Here is a 19,803-nt window from a genome sequence, read left to right as displayed (position 1 = left end):
TGTGAAATAGATATTTTTAGATAGCTTCATCTTTGGCATCTTTAGCAAATGAACTAGCTACAGTAGTATAACTTTTGATGATATTTTGCTATCCGAGGTTTAAGCGTTTAATTAGATTAAAAGTCACCCTTCAAATGGAGAACTCAGAATAAGTAAAATGATCAGAGATGACTTTGTAGCTTCCCACCTCTAATAATTTATTCCACTGTTGGTTATAGTAATGATATTGGTTAGTGGTTTGGGGGCAGGGGATTACTTTTTACAGGTTATCATTTCAGTATGTGTTCTCAACCTGATGTCTTCTGATACCATAATTTTCACATATAAATGAGTAAAGAAGAAATGTTATCAGAACCGTGTTCGAATGCATATCTTTTTAGTTTTGCAAAATAGCATGGATGTTGTAAGAGAACTGGAAATTTAGGGAAGTTTTTAGGAATTCTGAAATCCTTATAGGTGCCTCTCTGCTCCCCATTGGTTTCTCTATGTAGCCAGGTAAAGCCATATTTTGTGGATGACATCAGAAATTGCTTGTCATTTTGAAATTTATGTCTACATTTGTCTTCCCAGGGGCTTATATATTTTAAAGGTATACATTTTTATTTTTAGAATCAAGTATTGATTTTTTTGTGAATAAATTACTATAATGATGCCAATTAATTGAAAATCATTTCTAATATTCTTACAGGATTAGTAAAACTTAGAGATGAATTTAAAGTTTCATTCTAGTAATTTTTTATTTAAAAAGGATTAGAGATTTTATAATCTGTCCTACAGTTACTCATTTTTGAACCCAATCCCTTGAGTATTAAAGAATATTATTTAAAATTGCATTTTTGAAAAGCTCATGTCATTGCTAAAGGTTTTGAGATTCTACAGGAAGACCTTGTAGACCTTTTTCTCACCCTTTCCAAATTGACCAGTATTCTTTCTAATTGAAGCTTTTACCTTTTAAGTAATTTTGACAACAGTATTTTTTCTGGCTGTTACTATACAATATTGAATAAATTATAGTAGGAGGGTGATCTAAGATTATTTCTTTATGAAATAATGGTAGCTTAGAAACTTGTTAAACAGAGCCCTGGGAACTCTGTATGGGAACTTGAAGTATATGCATTTGGAAAACATTTAATGAACTTTTTTTTCTAAATGTAGATATTGAAAATTATTATGTTTTCTAAAATTAATGTTATACTAAAATCGTAGTTTGAAGTGCTGACATATTAATTGTGGATTAAATAATCTATATCTTATTTTATGGACTGAATCATATTCATATTGTTGATATCCTTTAGAACAGAGAATGGGTAATGTGTAGATTAGCTATAGAGACATTACCAGTCAATGTACATAAAAGCTACTAAAAAATCTTAATATTGTAATTTAGCACTGTATTCCCTCTACCTAGTTACTTTTCCTCTTCAGCTTTCAGCCATTTTCTGCATACTTTAGTTTTTAGTTTTTGGCATCCCCTCTGGTTTGAAACATATCTCTCTACCTTTCTAACATTTTCTATTTAGTTTAAATATGTCTTTATGCATTTATACAATAACTCTTTGCCCTTGAGGACTGAATGATTTCCTTTCCTGTAGAAGGGTTGTTTTCAAGCTCTTTTGGTCCTGTCTCCACATTCATATAAGCAGTCTGCTCTGATCAGTAGAATCTCTCGGATAGAGATGATCACTTGAAGAATGAGGGAGGGAGGGTGTAGTTTTTAATAAAAACTCTCTGGAGGTTCTTGTGTCCTCTCCACTGAGAATCACACTTGAGAGCCCATCCTTCCTATAAGATTTATATCTGACCTCCTTGACCCATCACTCTGCTAAACAGAAACGTTCTTTCATGTTTTGAATGTGGGAAGGACAAGCAACTTGTACATGGAAAAAAAAAAAAGTCTGAGTTTGAAATGAGTCACAAGAAGTCTTTTGTTTTATCTTACTGTTTAGGAATTCTAAAGCCATTTTATAAAGATGGTTTCATTTAGAAGAAGAAATCACATGTTTTTCCTACATAACACCTTGCAATGTTTCTGTTGCTGAGGTTCTTTCTAGTACACAGTATACTTTTAAAACTCCTGAGTGGCACCAGTGAGCTGAGTGATGCCTAAAGAAAGCACTAACTGTCTTTGAGGCATTAGAAGAAGAGATAAAAAGAAAGGCAGAGAGGATGCATTGATCTGGGATCACATACCATTTCCAAGTGTCTGAGGTGCCGCCCAGTGTCATCATATCAGTTGCTTTTGCCACAGAAATTTTAGTTCCTCCTCAAAATACTCATTATGCAGCCCTCCAAACTCTTCTGTTGCTTTTCTCTGGAAGCTTTCCAAAAGGCTTCCTGCATCTTGCTTTAGTTGCAGATAGGGAACTGAGAGAATGCTTTCAGTGAAGGGTTGCATTCTGCTTTGATAGGATTCCCTTGTGATTTGTAGATGCTGTATTCCTATTTATATATTATGTTTGCTCTATTTTTAAAAAACTATAGCAGTGCACGTTTCTTTCATTTACCATATCCTGTTATCTACTATGATGACCACTTCTTTTCTGGATTTTTATTCATACTTCTTTGCCAGTCAGTCAGTTCCAAAACACAAATGATTTTTTATCTCAGATCAAAGGGTTGAATTGTTAATATGTTTAAAATTAGAATGAACCAAGCAGTTTGGTTAAACAAATATTTACTTACATATTTCCTGTATGTGCTTTCTATTTGATATACCTATCTGCAATGTGTTTAAGAATGACTGCGGGTATCTCTGAGATTAATGAAGAAAAAATTTAAACAGTCACTGGAGAAAGTAATAGATCTTCAGGAGAGGTTTTTGCTGATATATAGTCATAATTTGCTGTTTCTGGCACTTTTCAAATCATCCTCCTCGAAGTACACACTGGATGAAACAAATGAAATATTGTTAGGAGTATTTCATAGTTCACAGAAAATCTTAGTGGGGAAAATTAGTGAGACTGATCATAAAGATTTTAGATCTTTTCTCCTGTGGTACATATATAGCAATAATGCTGAACATTATTATGAAAACTCTTAATTCAGGTTGCCTGCCTTGTGCTCACTGTAGATAATTGGTAATCTAATTATGGCAACATTGAAGTTAATGTCATCCATATGTGTTTACTGTTTCTGTCAGTTGACTTTTCAGTATACTCACTTTTTTTCTCATTTTCAGAGTTGATGTGTATCATGTTCTGCTTATTTATAGTATTATTATTATTTATCTGTAGGACCCAGGACCACCCCCACCTTCTCCATTACTAGGTTTGAAACCACTGCAGTTATTAGAAGTGAAAGCAAGGGGAAGATTTGGTTGTGTCTGGAAAGCCCAGTTGCTTAACGAATATGTGGCTGTCAAAATATTTCCAATACAGGTATGTTTATTGCAGTTTTGTCATCTTACATATATATTTTATGGCTAGGTCATCATAACTCAGAAATAGTCTCAAAACAGAAGCCATATGTTCCAAGGTGGTTCTTTGTGATACTGGGGAAAGCAGTTAGCTCTTTTAATGCCTACCTTTGCATCTGAGAAATTGAATTGTTAGTATAACAATTATTATGTTTGTCTGGAGTGGTGGAATTAAATGAATGCATAGATGATCTTTTGCCAATGAAAATGCTATAGAAATGTTAAATAAAGATAAAGATTGCAATAAACAAGTCTAATTGAGTGGTTAAATTTTAATATCCCCCTACATTGTCAGAAAAATCAAACAGAAAAACAAAAGAGTAGTATGCTTTGTTTTAGAATTGGTATTTGGAGGTACATCACCAGACTTGATTTACTTTTATTCTACTTTGAGTGTTTACTTATTTAAGTTTTTGTTTGATGCATTTTCAGAGGCAATCAAGACTTCAAATAATTGGTTTACTGTTGAATTGTTTTTAAGGTTGGCTGGACTTCTCATAAAACTCTGATCTAATGTACCTCTGAGTTATTCTTGTGTTTTGTTTTGTTCCGTTGGTGGTATAGATTTATGATGATTCTGTTTTCCCCATCTCTTGCTTATATACCCTGGCAGCTCATGATATCTTTGGTACTGACGTCTTGGCTGGATTTTGTGTTGCAGGCTCTACCACTAAGAGAGTGGATGTTTCTTTTTCCAAAGTTATCATATAAGCAATTTCTTTGTCTTAACATACCTAGATTTTAACCTTTTTACCTCCTCTGTTCAGTCTGTGAACTGTTTACATAGAGTTTATGAACTGTATTACATTTTTTTGGTAGCTGTAAACCACAGCTTAGTTTTCAGAGAGAAAGTGTATTCTGTTGTGCCAAGATTCATAAATAAGATAAGGGAAGAAATTATTTCCATGTGTAAGGAAGCATAAAGATCAGAGAAAGGCATTTGGATGATATTAACTTAAGCCCAACAACAGCAACAACAGTAGCTAACATTTTATGCTTTTATTGGGTCAGGTAGGGGTGTTTTACATATATGAGTACTCACTAATATGTGTTACGTATATTACCCACATGTACATAAAATGCAACATATAATACAACAGTTCTATAAGACAGACACTACAATGCCTGTTCTACTTAATGAGGACACTGAAGGATTGTGTAACTTGCCAGAGGTTAGTGGGAGAGCCAGGATTTAAGTTTGGACAGTTTGGATGCAGAGAGTTTCTAAGGGTTTCTTTTTTTTTTTTTTTTTTTTTTGAGACAGAGTCTCGCTGTCGCCCAGGCTGGAGTGCAGTGGCGCGATCTCGGCTCACTGCAGGCTCCGCCCCCCGGGGTTCACGCCATTCTCCTGCCTCAGCCTCCTGAGTAGCTGTGACTACAGGCGCCCGCCATCTTGCCCGGCTAATTTTTTGTATTTTTTTAGTAGAGACGGGGTTTCGCTATGTTAGCCAGGATGGTCTCGATCTCCTGACCTCGTGATCCGCCCACCTCGGCCTCCCAAAGTGCTGGGATTACGGGCGTGAGCCACCGTGCCCGGCCAGGGTTTCTAACCATTATGCCATAGTGCCTCTCACTGTCTTTTAGTAGTGAAAAGAAGCTAATCTTTTATAAGTGGATACTTAGTAGACATGGATTGCTTGCAGGCACAAATGAATATATGGTGTCTTAAATTATTGCATTGCATATCTTTGCCCCTTGCTTTCTCATAGACTTTATAGGGTATGCTGAACATTTTTTGAAGGATGTTTGATATTATGTTAGTTTTTGAAAATAAGAAGTTTTCCATTTAGAGGAAGTCATTCTGCCGGAATTTCATCTTTCAAGAGATTAGTCTGAATAGTACCACAAGTAACTTCACACCATGATGAAATTACAATGTGATACTTACAGTAATTTACGTGTTGCCATTGTAAGATACAGAATGCAGCATTTCGGATCAACTTCTGTGTTTGTAAACTAGAAACGCAGCAAAGTACGTTTTGAGGGGATGGACAGGGCAGGCATTTAGTTAACCTATTGTCAGAGCTTTTTCTTATTACAAAACAGAACAAAAAAATTTTTAATACTTTTTTGTTTTGTTTTACTTTGGAACTTATTTGAGTAATCTCTTAGGCATGGTTTATTAAACCTGTATTCCTTGTGTTCTTACTATTCTTTCTTTTTGACTCTAGGACAAACAGTCATGGCAAAATGAATACGAAGTCTACAGTTTGCCTGGAATGAAGCATGAGAACATATTACAGTTCATTGGTGCAGAAAAACGAGGCACCAGTGTTGATGTGGATCTTTGGCTGATCACAGCATTTCATGAAAAGGTAAAACTACTTAACGTTTTACTTTAGTAAAGTCTGAGTTGGCCTGCCTACCTAATGCTGGCTATAAATCCCTCAGAGTTATTTTTCGAGACATCTTATAGTTGATTAATATTTAACCTGAAAATAAAAATCATTCTTGAATAAAAATGTTTTAAAAGGTAGTTTATTTTAATAAAAGAGCAAAGGTGGCAACTTTTTAACCTAAAACGCTACTCATATAAACCACCCTTTTGTTCCTTATTTCTTGTGCTGTAATTACTCTTACAAATATTTATTTTAGTATAGATAATGCTTAGTAATATTCATTTACCATTTACAATTCATTTTGATTACGTGAACCATTTTTTTCAGTTTTAATCAGTCTTGCTTAGTGACAAAACCAGAGTCAGGAAATGTATCTGATCTTTGATCTGTCACTAACTTGCAGGGTAATTATCACCAAAACATAATTGCTAGTTTTCCTCAGTTTTTCTACTTTTAGAGTCAGTGTGAAAGTACCATTAATGAAGTAGGAAATTATGTTTTTGGTAATTGGTTTCATCATTGTGAAATATAAGTGGTTCTTTTACTTCTCTTATCTTGACCTAAAGGACAACAATAATCTAGAGGAATATTCTATATATTAGTTGTTATTTTATGTTGTTATTTTGTGTTCTGCTAGTCCCATGATATAACAACTCTATAGTCAGGATATTTTAACTTTTAAAATATTTTCTAGAACGTTAGATTTTCAACTAGTCTTTAAAAAAAAACAAACTTGTCCTATAGATTGGTGGAAATTGACTGTTCTTGTTAACAAAAGTTTAAAGCTTTGGTATTTCTTTCTGGTCAAATGTTTATTAATGTGAAATGGAAGGAAATTTGAACCATTCCAGAAAGATTGTTTCTTGGATATTATTTTTCCCTGAAAGGAAAGATATGCTGCCTTCCACCTCTTATAGGTAAAAAGAAAAGTCTCCTTATACATATGGCCTTTGTCAAGAACATAAGTTTCTTTTTTTCCCTCTTTTTTTAGGGTTCACTATCAGACTTTCTTAAGGCTAATGTGGTCTCTTGGAATGAACTGTGTCATATTGCAGAAACCATGGCTAGAGGATTGGCATATTTACATGAGGATATACCTGGCCTAAAAGATGGCCACAAACCTGCCATATCTCACAGGTAGACTAAAGTTATATTGTTTTCCCAGATAATTGAGTATATATTTACTAAACTTTTAAGCCCCTGGGTAAATTTTAATTTTTCCTTTGTTATGCATTCATGCTTTATAAGACAGTCGATTTTCATTTGTTTTTTAAAACTAGCTTTGAGATTGGCCAGGAAGTATTTTGGATAATGTATATGTTAACATTATTGGTAAAGTTTAATGATCTACTTAATCTCATTTCTGAAAGCATGATTGAAAATAAACTATATTTTCTCGATCTCAAAGGAAAAAGACATTTGTTTTACCTCAAAACATGATTTATCTATAGGGATTATTATCCAAGGGCACGTAATGAAGGAGACACTTTGAATGTCTTCCTTGTTTTTTGAATGACCTTATTATCTTTACCCTGAGCCAAGTCTTAGAGGGAGGCATCACTTAAACAGTTGTCCAGTGAAGAAATAGTACTTAGACCCAACAGTTGTCGTGCCCGCAAAAGGAAAAATGATTGTGTCGTAAACATGGAATTCAGTTTGTCATGTATTTAATTTTCTTGAATGTGGGATTCAATTTGTTGTCTCGTGTTCAATTTAAAGATGGTTGTTTTAAAAGTAGGCATTAACTGATTCACGGAACAGATACTTAGCTGAGTGCCACCAGGTGATGTTTTAGGTTGCTGGGAGGCATTATTGTAAGTCAGCCTCTAATTTAGGCTCTGATTTTGCAAACTTTAAATGACGTCTACCTCAGAAATAACTCTTTCTTCTCACCTTCTTACATGCAGTCTATTGGCCTTGTCTTCGATTTTCCCTTGCCCTACCTGGTCACATAGGGAATTAATCCTTAAGGACCCCCAAAGTTATTAAGAAAAGGGCCTGAAAGTCTTTTCAAACTAAGGCCGATTGGCTTTTATAGCATTTGGGAGCGTCTACTTGTACTTTCAGTATCCCATTCTTGGTCTATATGTCTGTACATAAATTTAACCACTGGTCATGGCGTAGATGTATTTAACTGGGGTGTAGTAATTTCTAGGATGAGCCAGTTGAGACAGGTGTGTAGAAGAGGATATCTTACTGCCTTTAAACTGTTACCCTTTTCAGAACACCAGGATCTAGCTAGAGCAGTGTATGTTTATGGTAAAAAGTTTCTGTTACTCATTCCATAAGATGCTTTTCTACAACCAGGTGGAAGAATATAAGAACCTCTATAATAAGGGATTATTCTAAAATGTAGGTCTCTACCAATAAGCAGAAGGCCCCAATTCAGCTATTTTTTAGAAATTTCTTCATTTTGGTTTAAAATTTCAGTTTCTATGGGAGTTTGCAAGTAAGAACCCAGATATTATCTTAAAAAACAGTAGTTTTGTGATTGGTAGGTGGGTGACATAGATAACATATCTTCTTGGCATGGCAGATTTTTATATAACTGCTTTATAGGTAGGATTCCTTCTTGTCCATGTTATGAATAGGCGTTTGTCACTGTGCTCTTGTGTTTAAGGCTGCATGGGGCTCTGAGCTTTTTCTCTCTCCCTTTCTCTGCATTTCATGATTTTAAGTAACTATTTTTTCATAGTGTACATATTCCCCCTCTTTTCTGCTTTCAATAAAAAATTTAAAAAGGTAACTAGTTTAAACTTAATTTGAATACTCTTTTTATTTGCAAGGGACATCAAAAGTAAAAATGTGCTGTTGAAAAACAACCTGACAGCTTGCATTGCTGACTTTGGGTTGGCCTTAAAATTTGAGGCTGGCAAGTCTGCAGGCGACACCCACGGACAGGTAAGGATGATGATTATAAAATGTAAGAAAAAATAAACTTGTCCCAGATTTTCTTAGAATGGCATGTCAGGACTGAATTAGTCTAAAATTGTTGTGGTGTTTAAATCAGCATCTAATAGAGTTATGTGTTAAAATTTCTGAGGAAGACATTTTCGTATGATGGTAGAGGACTCAGGCGGTTTAGATCAAGCACTTCCTAAAGCAACCCTTACACACACGTCATAGGATTCTTTTTGAAAAATTGATCAAAGAATAATCCAACACCTTTTAACAGACCTCATTCTTAGGGAATTCTTCGTGTGAACTCAGTAGTTTAAGTCTGTTGGTTCTTTCACCATCTTAAGAAGAGTGGAAGAATAATTAGTCACTGTCCTTACTACAGTGTATTAAGATTCCCTGTCCATTTTCCCATGCAATAATAGTTTATTGCTTCTTCTTGTTTATTGCTTCATTAACTTCTTTAATCAACTTGATGGCTTTTCTCCAAATTCTCTCCAGAGTCCAGAGCACTTGTAAACCCCTGAATTAGGTAACTCTTCACACCTCTGTATACATCCATGTGCACAGAGATCTTAGTAATGGGAACCTCTAGGAAGGCCACAAGGGAAAAGAACATTATCCATACATTTTATTCTCAGAAACTTTGAGGCTGGAAAAGATGTTTTCATTCCTACAAGATCACCTTTTATTTTTATTTATTTATTTATTTTTGAGACAGAGTCTCGCTCTGTCACCCAGGCTGGAGCGCAGTGGCATGATCTTGGCTCACTGCAGCCTCTGCCTTCCAAGTTCAAGTGATTCTCCTGGGTCAGCTTCCTAGTAGCTGGGATTACACGCATGCACCACCATGCCCAGCTCATGTTTGTATTTTTAGTGGAGATGGGGTTTCACCAAGTTGGCCAGGCTTGTATCGAGCTCCTGACCTCAAGTGATCCTCCCACCTCGGCCTCCCAAAGTGCTGGGATTATAGGCGTGAGCCACCACGCCCAGCCAAGATCACTTTTTAATCAGGGAAACCAGTTCAACCTAAAAGGTGACATTTTTCTACAAAGCTAAATTATTCAGGCCTTCAACATTATCATTTCTTCATCTTTCGTATCATGTAAATTATTTGGCCAACTAATTCTTAGGTTTCTTTTCCCCAGCATATCCTATTGGTTCCTGAGGACACGTTTTTAAGCAGTCATGGCACCACAAATTTTGGCAATATTGACTGACCGTTTAAGAATGTAGTTTGGGGTCATGGTCAGTAGCCATATAGCTCTAGAAAAGTTGACTGCAAATGTGTATGGGAATGGAGGCAATTTTGTGAAGAATACTACACTACCAAGATTGTGTAGGAAGCCTGAGGACAAACCTCTACGCTAAAGGAATGATTGACTATCATAAGACTAAGTTCTGGGAACATAGTCTTAATTTGGTACCCCATAAGTCCTCCCTCATTTTTTGAGAAAAAAAATTTGTGACTCATTCATGTCATATTTTTAAGTCCTTCACAATTGGGTTCTATGATTAGTTAAAAATCATTGGCTTACAGTAATGACTCCTTGAGTTTAGATTTCATGGACCAGAAAATTTCAGAAATATTTGGAAGGACTTGCATGTTATTGCACATTTTATATGGTACAAAGAACACATATAAAAGAGGGAACATTTTATGTCAACATGGTAAATAAACCATAATCTTATAATAAAAGAGGTAGGTACTTTGGATGGCATACATTTACCTGTAAGAGAAAAGTAGGCTTTAGGGAAACACTCACTGATAGCACAATTAAAATAATTATTCAGAGTAGTAAATTTTTTAAAAGTAGAGCCACTTTTCCCTTTAATGTGTTCTCCTTGAACTTTAGTCTTAGTGATCTGTCTTTATTCTTAAAAAAAATCTTTACATGTGTATTTGCATAAATTGCCCAACTTATAGTCTAGAGATTATAGCCACCTAAGGATGGAGCGTTATGGACGTACCAATATCTAGACTACTCTCTAGTTCTAATACATCACAAGTATGTTGTGATGTACCCAGCGATCTCACAAATATTTTTAAGCATTCATATATGAATGTTGTCAAGCACCAACCAATGCTAGCTGTACTAGCTTAGTAACCATAGTTACAGTACTAAGAAATACCAAATTGTTGGGGACAGATATAAATAAAGGACTCAAAGACAGAAGAATTTATGAATAAACAAATACATAGATTTTGTACAGATAGAACTTTTTAATGTCAGTCTGTCCTTTACTTAGATAATTCTTTTTACAACATTTTATTAGTTTTTTTTAATACAGAGAAACGACCTCAAAAAAAGTTTTTTTTTTTAAAGCTACATTTCAAACAGTATGCAAAGGTACAATTGAAAAGTATGCAGCATCCTTCTCCCAGCTGACAATTGGTTCAGTTTCTTGTGATTACATCCAGAAAGGTAAAAACTTCTAAGTCTGTACCAGCATAATGTCTGTTGATATATTTTTTAAGTGTACGCAGAAAGGATCTTTCTATTTATACGCTATAGGCTGTATACCTTACCCTGGTAATAGACCACATTTGGTTTTGATTCATCTTACAAAATCATACAGTGTTAGTTCATAAAGTTAATGAATGAGTACTCTTTGCTTTTAACATCTTTTTCAGGTTGGTACCCGGAGGTATATGGCTCCAGAGGTATTAGAGGGTGCTATAAACTTCCAAAGGGATGCATTTTTGAGAATAGATATGTACGCCATGGGATTAGTCCTATGGGAACTGGCTTCTCGCTGTACTGCTGCAGATGGTAAGGGAAAAAATATTTTTAAAAAAGATATATATGCCTACCACACATGTATGAAAAGGGATGATACACTCCAAGGTAATATTTTAAAGTACGGTGTTTTTTTAATTGACTCCAAGAGATGGTAGAGAATTCAGGAGGCAGAGGAGCAGTGGGTGGGGTAGGAGAGGAAAGGAATTGCTATGTATTGATCCTTTACCGTTACTAGCTATGTTGCTGGACACTTCACATGCCCTAAGGCTATTTCCTAAAATGGCTTCCGAGGTAGTTATTATGCTTTACCTATGAGGAAATTGAGATGCAGAGAAATTAAGTAGTTTGCCTACTTTAGCCTCAAACTGGTGAATGATGAAACCTAGATTTGAAACTCTGATCCAGACAAAGGGAGCGGTCTGCTTTAAGGTCATATGGGTCCTGCCCCCCCAGGTTAAAGGGTTTCTATTACTTGTTTTTGTTATTGAAGTCCATGTGCAAGTCTTATAGATATTTGCTTTTATTTATTTATTTTTCTGGGTAAATTTTCAGACGATATTTCCAGTGTGACAGAACTATAGTGTTTCAAGCACTCTGTCTTTAGTACTCCTTCATAAGGTCTTCACTCTGTCTTCAAGTATGTTGCAGCATTTTTTGTTTTGAATAATATAAGGCAGACTTGCCGACTGCTAAACTCCTAAACAGATGTAAATGAGCTTGATCTGTTTAAGTTTTAATTTATAATTGCTTAAAAACTTCCTGTGATTGTCAAAGACCATAGAAGAAATTGTGAATATTTTAAGTTATAACCAACGTAACCTGTGTTACTAACAATATTTTGTTTTCTGAGTACTGTAATAGGCTCTCATTGTAGGACAGACTGCCACTGGAATATGAAATTCTATGTGGGGTACTATTAAAGGGAATTTAATAGAGTGCTCAGAAACGGGCACTTATAGGCATTCTTCCAGGATTGAGGGATTGGCTTGGGAGTCAATGCCAAACCCAAGAAAAGTTGAAGCAATTTTGGAATAATTTTAGAAGTCTTTAGGAAGAAGAGTAAGAATTCAGAGTGTTTTGACTCTAAGAGGAATTACATTTATGATGTGCATTTATGGAAGCAGAAGTAGATTAGATGGCAGATGTTATAGGAAAATATATTTTATAAGAACTTTATTAATATGAACCCTCCATAACAAATCATTGGATTAAGTAATTTAGGAGACACAAGACTCTATTCTCAAGTAATATACAGTTAGGGCAATAAAATATATCCTGGACAATTAACTCTAGAGTAAGTTAAGTGTGAGTTGTCCTGCCCATTCCCCGGTACATAGGTATTCAATAAATGTTTCTGGGTTAGTGCAATACTTAAGAAATACAAGCATGTGTTTTAGGAGTTTAGGGGAGAAATTGCTTTGTTTATGGGGAAGAGAGGTTTCAGAGAAGTTCTTTTGGAAAAAGAAAAGGCTAGATACTGACTTTTCTTAAATGCCATGAAATAATTTCAGAGTCAGGCATTTGTGACTCTTAAGTCAGAACCCAATTGTTAAGTCAGAAATTGGGGTAGAGAGAATAGTGTGAGCATTGATTGCTAAAGTAGGCGCTTTCACATTTGTTGATAGTTACTTGTTTGTTAAATTCTCAAACTTTAATGTGTCATACCAGATTCTTAGGAATCTTGTTAAAATTTAGATTCTGACTCAGTAGGTCTGGGTTGAAGCCTGAGAGTCTACACTTCTTAAAAGCTAAGCTACCAGTTGACAGCAGTGTTGCTGGCCTGTACACCACATAAGTGTTGAATAGACACCTTAGAATGTCAGTACTTTGTCACCGGAAGTGCTCAAGCAGAGACCAGCTGTCCAGCCATAAATCTTATATTTGAAGAGGGTTAAGTTAGATGACCCCTTTATGATTCATTGTATTCTATCCAGGAGTATTTAGTGCATTTCAAGAGCTTCACAAAATTTGTGTTTGTGCACACATACATCTGTCTGGTCACTGATATTGCTCAGTGGTGACCTCTGTCTGTCAAAGGAAGGCAATCCAGTGATTAAAACCAGACTTCAGAGTTATTCAGAGTTGGGTTCAATTCCAGCTCTACGGTTTAACAGCTGTATGTCTTTGTGCAAATTATGTAACTTTTCTGAGCTTCTTATCAGTAAATAGAGGTACTGCCATCTTAACCCTGTGAAGTAAGTAATATATGTAAAGTTCCTGATCAGGATAGGTGCTTACTGGATGTTAGTTACTATTAACTCCTAGATACAATTTTCTATTTATCTGAGTAGGCCTAAGAAAAAAGGAATTATTTATGTTGTTTAATCTTGTCTATGAAGGTACATCCTGACTTGTTGGGACCCCTAGTTGGAGAGCCTGTTTGTGATTTTCTAAAAAATAAACATGTACTTTTTGGCAGCTGTTGTGAGGGAGTGTAGAGAAGAGGTATGACTCTGAGGTGCATAATTCCTCATGTGGGGCATGCAGGGGGTTTGGATATGCCATAGAATAAACATGGTTATAATAGATTGAACCCAGAGCCTCCAGAGATGGAAGCACCACTGTTAACATTCTGATCCGAATTGTAAGGACTGGGTACCTTAAAGGGATATTATATAACCTTAATTTACAAATACTGATTGTTCCTTATGTCCTCTGTGCAGATGGAAATAGGCATCCCTTATACCTAGATAAGAAAGCTCCTTATACAATCTTTAAGGGAATTATATGCCAAATTATAGACCTTTTCATTTCCCATAATTAGTTTGGTCACACTGTGGTATAAGTACACTTGAGAGTCTGTTTCTCTTCTGTCCTCATAGCATGTAAACAGTTGGGAAAAGGTGACAGTATATTTTAGAAAGTTTGTACCAGTTTGAAAGTCAGGAGGATTTTAATGAAAATGATTTATTTTACTTTTCTTACTTTTCAGGACCTGTAGATGAATACATGTTGCCATTTGAGGAGGAAATTGGCCAGCATCCATCTCTTGAAGACATGCAGGAAGTTGTTGTGCATAAAAAAAAGAGGCCTGTTTTAAGAGATTATTGGCAGAAACATGCTGTAAGTTATCCAGTTAGCTTTTCATTTGAAATTCCAATAAAACACTTTTCAGAGGAATTATTTATCTCTGCACATTTCTCTTTCTTCTGCAAGCATTTTCTGGGAGGTGATCTTCACACAGGATATTCTAGAGTTCTAGAGGGCAGAATTAGGGCTATGTCTGTATACCCCTGAAGGTGATTGTAAAGTTATAGAGCTTTAGAGGGCTTTTGTCTCAGTGGTCCTGTGCAGATTTTTGTGTCATCTATTTTAGAAAGTTTCCCAGGGAAAAGGCATGCCAGACTCGGAACCTGTGGATAGTTGGGTGACTTTGCTGATGACCACTTCCAATATAGTAACATTTAAAAAAGTTTATAAAGCACCAGGTTTTCTCCTTTCCATGGGAGTTTGTTGTAGCCTTTTGATTTCGGCTTAGAGAAGACTTTCAAGTCTTAAGAGTGCTTTAAAACTAGAGACCAGGCACACAACAGTATTGCCCTGGTTATTTTGGTCTAAATATAACTAGAAACATGGCTAAAACCAGGTAGAGAAATCTCAAGGGTGGCTTTCTGATCTTCTGCTTAATTGTAAGATAGAAATGCTGATATTAACTAAGAAAACAATAAAAATTGGTAGGTCCCCTTTATCCTTGATTTTTGAGTCCAGTTGAAGGGTTAGCATTGAAATGACCTGGGTTATGAACAAGGGATAGAGATTTTTTTTTGGAGTTAAAAATTCCTCTTGTGATAGTCTCATGCTTAAAAAAAAAGTTCTCTTTGTGCTTTTATGATTCTGCACATGATAGTCAATAAAAGTGAATGTTGACAGAAACTTGACCCAGAAAAATAGCCATTTCTTCATGAAAATTTTATTCTGTTTCCTAACAGAAAACAAAAATTGCTGTGGCGTTTGAGTATATGTTTTTCTCCTTTTAGGGAATGGCAATGCTGTGTGAAACCATTGAAGAATGTTGGGATCACGACGCAGAAGCCAGGTTGTCAGCTGGATGTGTAGGTGAAAGAATTACCCAGATGCAGAGACTAACAAATATTATTACCACAGAGGACATTGTAACAGTGGTCACAATGGTGACAAATGTTGACTTTCCTCCCAAAGAATCTAGTCTATGATGGTTGCGCCATCTGTGCACACTAAGAAATGGGACTCTGAACTGGAGCTGCTAAGCTGACGAAACTGCTTATTGTTTCATCTTCTGTGTAAAATGAGTAGGACGTCTCTTGGAAATGTTAAGAAGGAAGACCCTTTGTTGAAAGATGTTGCTCTGGGAGACTTACTGCATTGCCGACAGCACAGATGTGAAGGACATGAAACTTAAGAGAAACCTTGCAAACTCTATAAAGAAACTTTTGAAAAAGTGTACATGAAGAATGTAGCCCTCTCCAAATCAAGGATCTTTTGGACCTGGCTAATGGAGTGTTTGAAAACTGACATCAGATTTCTTAATCTCTGTCAGAAGACACTAATTCCTTAAATGAACTACTGCTATTTTTTTTAAATCAAAAACTTTTCATTTGAGATTTTAAAAAGGGTAACTTGTTTTTATTGCATTTGCTGTTGTTGTTTCTATAAATGACTATTGTAATGCCAATATGACACAGCTTGTGAATGTTTAGTGTGCTGCTGTTCTGTGTACATAAAGTCATCAAAGTGGGGTACAGTAAAGAGGCTTCCAAGCATTACTTTAACCTCCCTCAACAAGGTATACCTCAGTTCCACGGTTGCTAAATTATAAAATTGAAAACACTAACAAAATTTGAATAATAAATCGATCCGTGTTTTGTAACAAATTCACTGTGTTATTTAAGGAAAAAAAGGTAAGCTATGCTTAGTGCCAACAGTAAGTGGCCATTCGTAAAGCAGTGTTTTAGCATTTCTTGTGCTGGCTTGTAATGTAGGGAAAAAAAGTGCTGTTTTTTGAAAAGATGGTGTCATTTCCCCCTTCTTCCCATGTTTTAAAGCCCCATCTTATATCCAGTTCCCAAAATTTGCATACTTACCTAAGTATTTTTTTTAGGTGTGCTGTGTTTGGGGAATATTTGAAAATTTAAAGCATGATTTAAAATTTTTTTTAAGTGAGCTGTGACACTGGAAAGCTCTTCATTTTATCTTTTAAAATAGAGTTTTTTCTATTTATATATGTAAAATTGTAGTGTATTTCTTTTCACCAAACAGTGTGTGGGACATTCTTTATCACTGTTTTAGGATCACCTCAGGAAGTGTCGTTACCCAGAATTCCTCACTGTCTGCTTTGAGACTTGTAACTTTATCACTATACTTCTGCTTGGTGCCATCTTGTCAGAGTAATATTTGATGTCTGTGATATGTAAAGAATTATCCTAAGATAGAGATATTAAACTTTAAGCAGATTTCAGATGTTACTGCTTTAAAACAAATCAGGGATAACAAATTAAACGTATAACTTAAAATATGCAATGACATTTAGAGGTAACCAATGTTGATATAGGTAGCATAGCCTAGCCTCCTCCCCAAAATTGCTTTTACAACTAACACTGATATTAATTTAGGATAGTTCATGCCTTATCCTTGCTAAGAAAATGGAATTGATGGTAGGCAGGTGCTAAAGTGCTTTTCAAAACAATCTTACGTTAGAATACAATTGGATTCTTCCTCAAATTTATACAGGCCAAAGTAAAACATTAATTTCCTGAATTTCCAGATTACCAATCAACAAATAGCCAGTATTACGCTGTGTCTTTCTGTCGGGTCATTTTAAAATCCATGTTAATTTTATAAAAGAATTTTTTACATGTCACTGTCAGGAGCTCCCTGTGAATGTGTTGTCTTCAAATGGTTGTTTCACCACACAGTACACTACATTTTACATATATGTATGTCATCTCTGGGAATAGTAAATTATGTTATTTATAAACAATACATAGGTCAACAGACTTTAAGCAGGGAGGAAAAGAAGAGTAATAGCGTGTGTGCTGCAGGCCATTCAGAACTGTCACGTGTGTCCCCATGGTCTCATTCATTGTATTCCTAGCAATTCCCTTTTCAATGTTGAATTCACCTCTTTATTTCACAAAGTACTTGGTCTCTCAATTTCTTGATCTGGTTTTGCTTCCATTTAAAAACTAATCAAGAAGGGAAAATATTGAGAATGTGCATAGAAGAAAATCATTAATTTCCTGAAGATGAATTTCTACCTGTTGTGAACATTTAACTTTCTTTTTAAATCAAAAATAAACAAGGGATATTATGATGAATGTTTGGCTTATGTACTAGAGATAAAATTTTTAAACCCAGTTATTCACAATATAAAATGTTTTCCAGTTAGAAAAAATTTTTAGAAATCCTGGGTATTGTATTTAACTGTAGCTAACCAATTTTAAAACTTGTATTCTTTTGAGAACTGTTATTAATAGAAAAACTTTTTATAAGCAGTAAAATAAGAATGTTCCAGTGACTACCTGTCCTTATACCTAGTCTTGTTAAAACTTTCTTTTGCAGGGTATTTAGTGTTTGGTTTACAGTCAGTGCAGAGTCGGCAAGTTAACAGAAAGTTTGAGCTAGAGATACTGGAAAAAAAAAAAGATCAAAGAATGAGAAAAATGGTGATCCATTTTGGGGCAAACTGAGACCCCCCAAATAACTCTTTCCTCATGTGTATGGTGCTCCTCATGACTTGTCTTGTATTTTGCCTTTCTGATACCCATCAGAACTGCTGCTGCTCTAACTTATACTCTTTACCTTGCCCAGATCTCCGCATAAGGAATGCTTTATGATCCACTTGCCATAGGACTGATGGATTAACCAGTGTTCGGCTTTATTTGAAGTCTATGCCCTGCACAGCTCTTGTATGTATTTTAGATGCTAGAAGTTTTTTTAGCATGTGATGTGTGATTCTTGTTTGAATTCTAGGTACCTTGTGAATTCCAGAAAAAGAGACTGTGCCTCACGATTGTTAGTCCCATGAACTTGCACTATCTTTCATGGTGATGTTTTGAAAATACAATCAGGAAAAAAACCAACACCTTTGGAATTTAAAATAGAATCATATCATGAAATTTAAAAAGAATCTCTTCTGTCGCGTTTCCTCACCCCTAAGTAACAGCTACATTTAAGTAAAATGCAGGTGGTAGGGGAAAAAAAACCATGGCCAGATGGTGGTTTAGTGGAATGAACTGATTACTGGTTTTTTTTTTTTTTTTTTTTAAAGAAAGAAGCTTCATCACAGATACTTTCCAGTTTCTCTTTTATACTTTTTTGAAAGATTACTTTTTAGGAACATTTGGTATGATATGCATAAAATTATTTATCAATTTATGGGCAAAATGATACAAGTAGCATCTTGATTGAACTTCATTTACCTCAGATATTCAACCAGCAGTACGTTTTTTATGCAGTCTCAACCCATATCCCATTTGTTACCTCTGAGAATATTGGTAAGCAGTTATTTTCGCTTTACTCTGTATTTCTTGTGTTTTGGGCACAGGTTATTGTACTACTGTCAAATCGTACTTGCTATTTTTTCTGCAAGTATTTAACAGAAAGCTTAAAATCCCCATAAAACCCCACCTTGGATAAGTGATTGTTAAATATTGTACAAATAAAATGTATGCTATCCCCATTCCATCCCCAAGTTAAATAAAAAAATGAATATGGTATGATTTGCATATGCAGTTTTTCTTTAGCTATGTGTTCTTAAAGAGGGGAGTGGTAACTTTGTAACTTATAGTGAGGCTTACACCTTGACAACTGCAAGAATGAGGACAGTGGTGAGTGAAGGGAGATTTGTTAATTATGGCATTTCCCTCTATTATCATCTAAACAAACAGATTATATTCCCACGAAAGTATGTGTGTGGGTCCTGCCAGTATTTATTAGGAAGCCAGAGGCTTGCTGGCATTGTGTCACACAGTACACACCAATGGATTCTCAGATTTTCTAGGGTAAAGGTGAAGGATGGGGCAGCACTTACGTTATGGTGGTCTGAAAGAAACTGAATTGCTTTCTAAACCAGATGAGGATGAGAATGCGAACCATGATGAAATATGCATGGAAACTACAGAAAGACTGAAGTGTTTCTTAACAGTGTTTTCTGCAAAACGTGATTCATTAGGACATTAACAGGTATTATTATGTTTTCAACATATACAGCATTATGATACAGTAAGTTTGGACCAAACAGGTATTTATTCCCCAGAGCCTTTCACATGCATGAGAATCAGTCATTTTAACAAGAATTCTGTTTCTGGTGGGCCACTTGGAGGGAAAAAAACACAGTGAAATATTCCTCCTTCACCTGCTTTTCAGTCTGATTACCTCAGAGTTCATGCGTTTTTTTGGTTCTATTTTTCCTCCTCTAGTAAATGAAGAA

The 19,803-nt window shown here is 35.4% G+C and overlaps 1 protein-coding gene across 2 annotated transcripts in view; it reads left to right on the top strand.

Moving 5' to 3' along the window:
• Positions 1-18,790, top strand: part of ACVR2A (activin A receptor type 2A) — a 34,419-nt gene extending 15,629 nt beyond the window's left edge. The window contains exons 4-10 of one of the 2 annotated variants that reach the window (XM_032145639.2): positions 3,234-3,377; positions 5,587-5,730; positions 6,746-6,891; positions 8,541-8,655; positions 11,288-11,426; positions 14,329-14,459; positions 15,374-18,790. In XM_032145639.2, coding sequence (XP_032001530.1) covers positions 3,234-3,377; positions 5,587-5,730; positions 6,746-6,891; positions 8,541-8,655; positions 11,288-11,426; positions 14,329-14,459; positions 15,374-15,568 — 1,014 coding nt within the window. In that variant the 3' untranslated portion in view covers positions 15,569-18,790. The remainder of the gene's footprint in view (positions 1-3,233; positions 3,378-5,586; positions 5,731-6,745; positions 6,892-8,540; positions 8,656-11,287; positions 11,427-14,328; positions 14,460-15,373) is intronic. The other variant, XM_032145638.2, reaches the window with a different exon arrangement.
• Positions 18,791-19,803: the final 1,013 nt, after the last annotated feature.

This window comes from Hylobates moloch, unplaced genomic scaffold (genome assembly GCF_009828535.3).
Source record: "Hylobates moloch isolate HMO894 unplaced genomic scaffold, HMol_V3 SCAFFOLD_24, whole genome shotgun sequence".
NCBI lineage: Eukaryota > Metazoa > Chordata > Mammalia > Primates > Hylobatidae > Hylobates > Hylobates moloch.
Note: the sequence above shows the minus strand (reverse complement) of the source record. Positions and strands in the feature narration are given on the sequence as shown.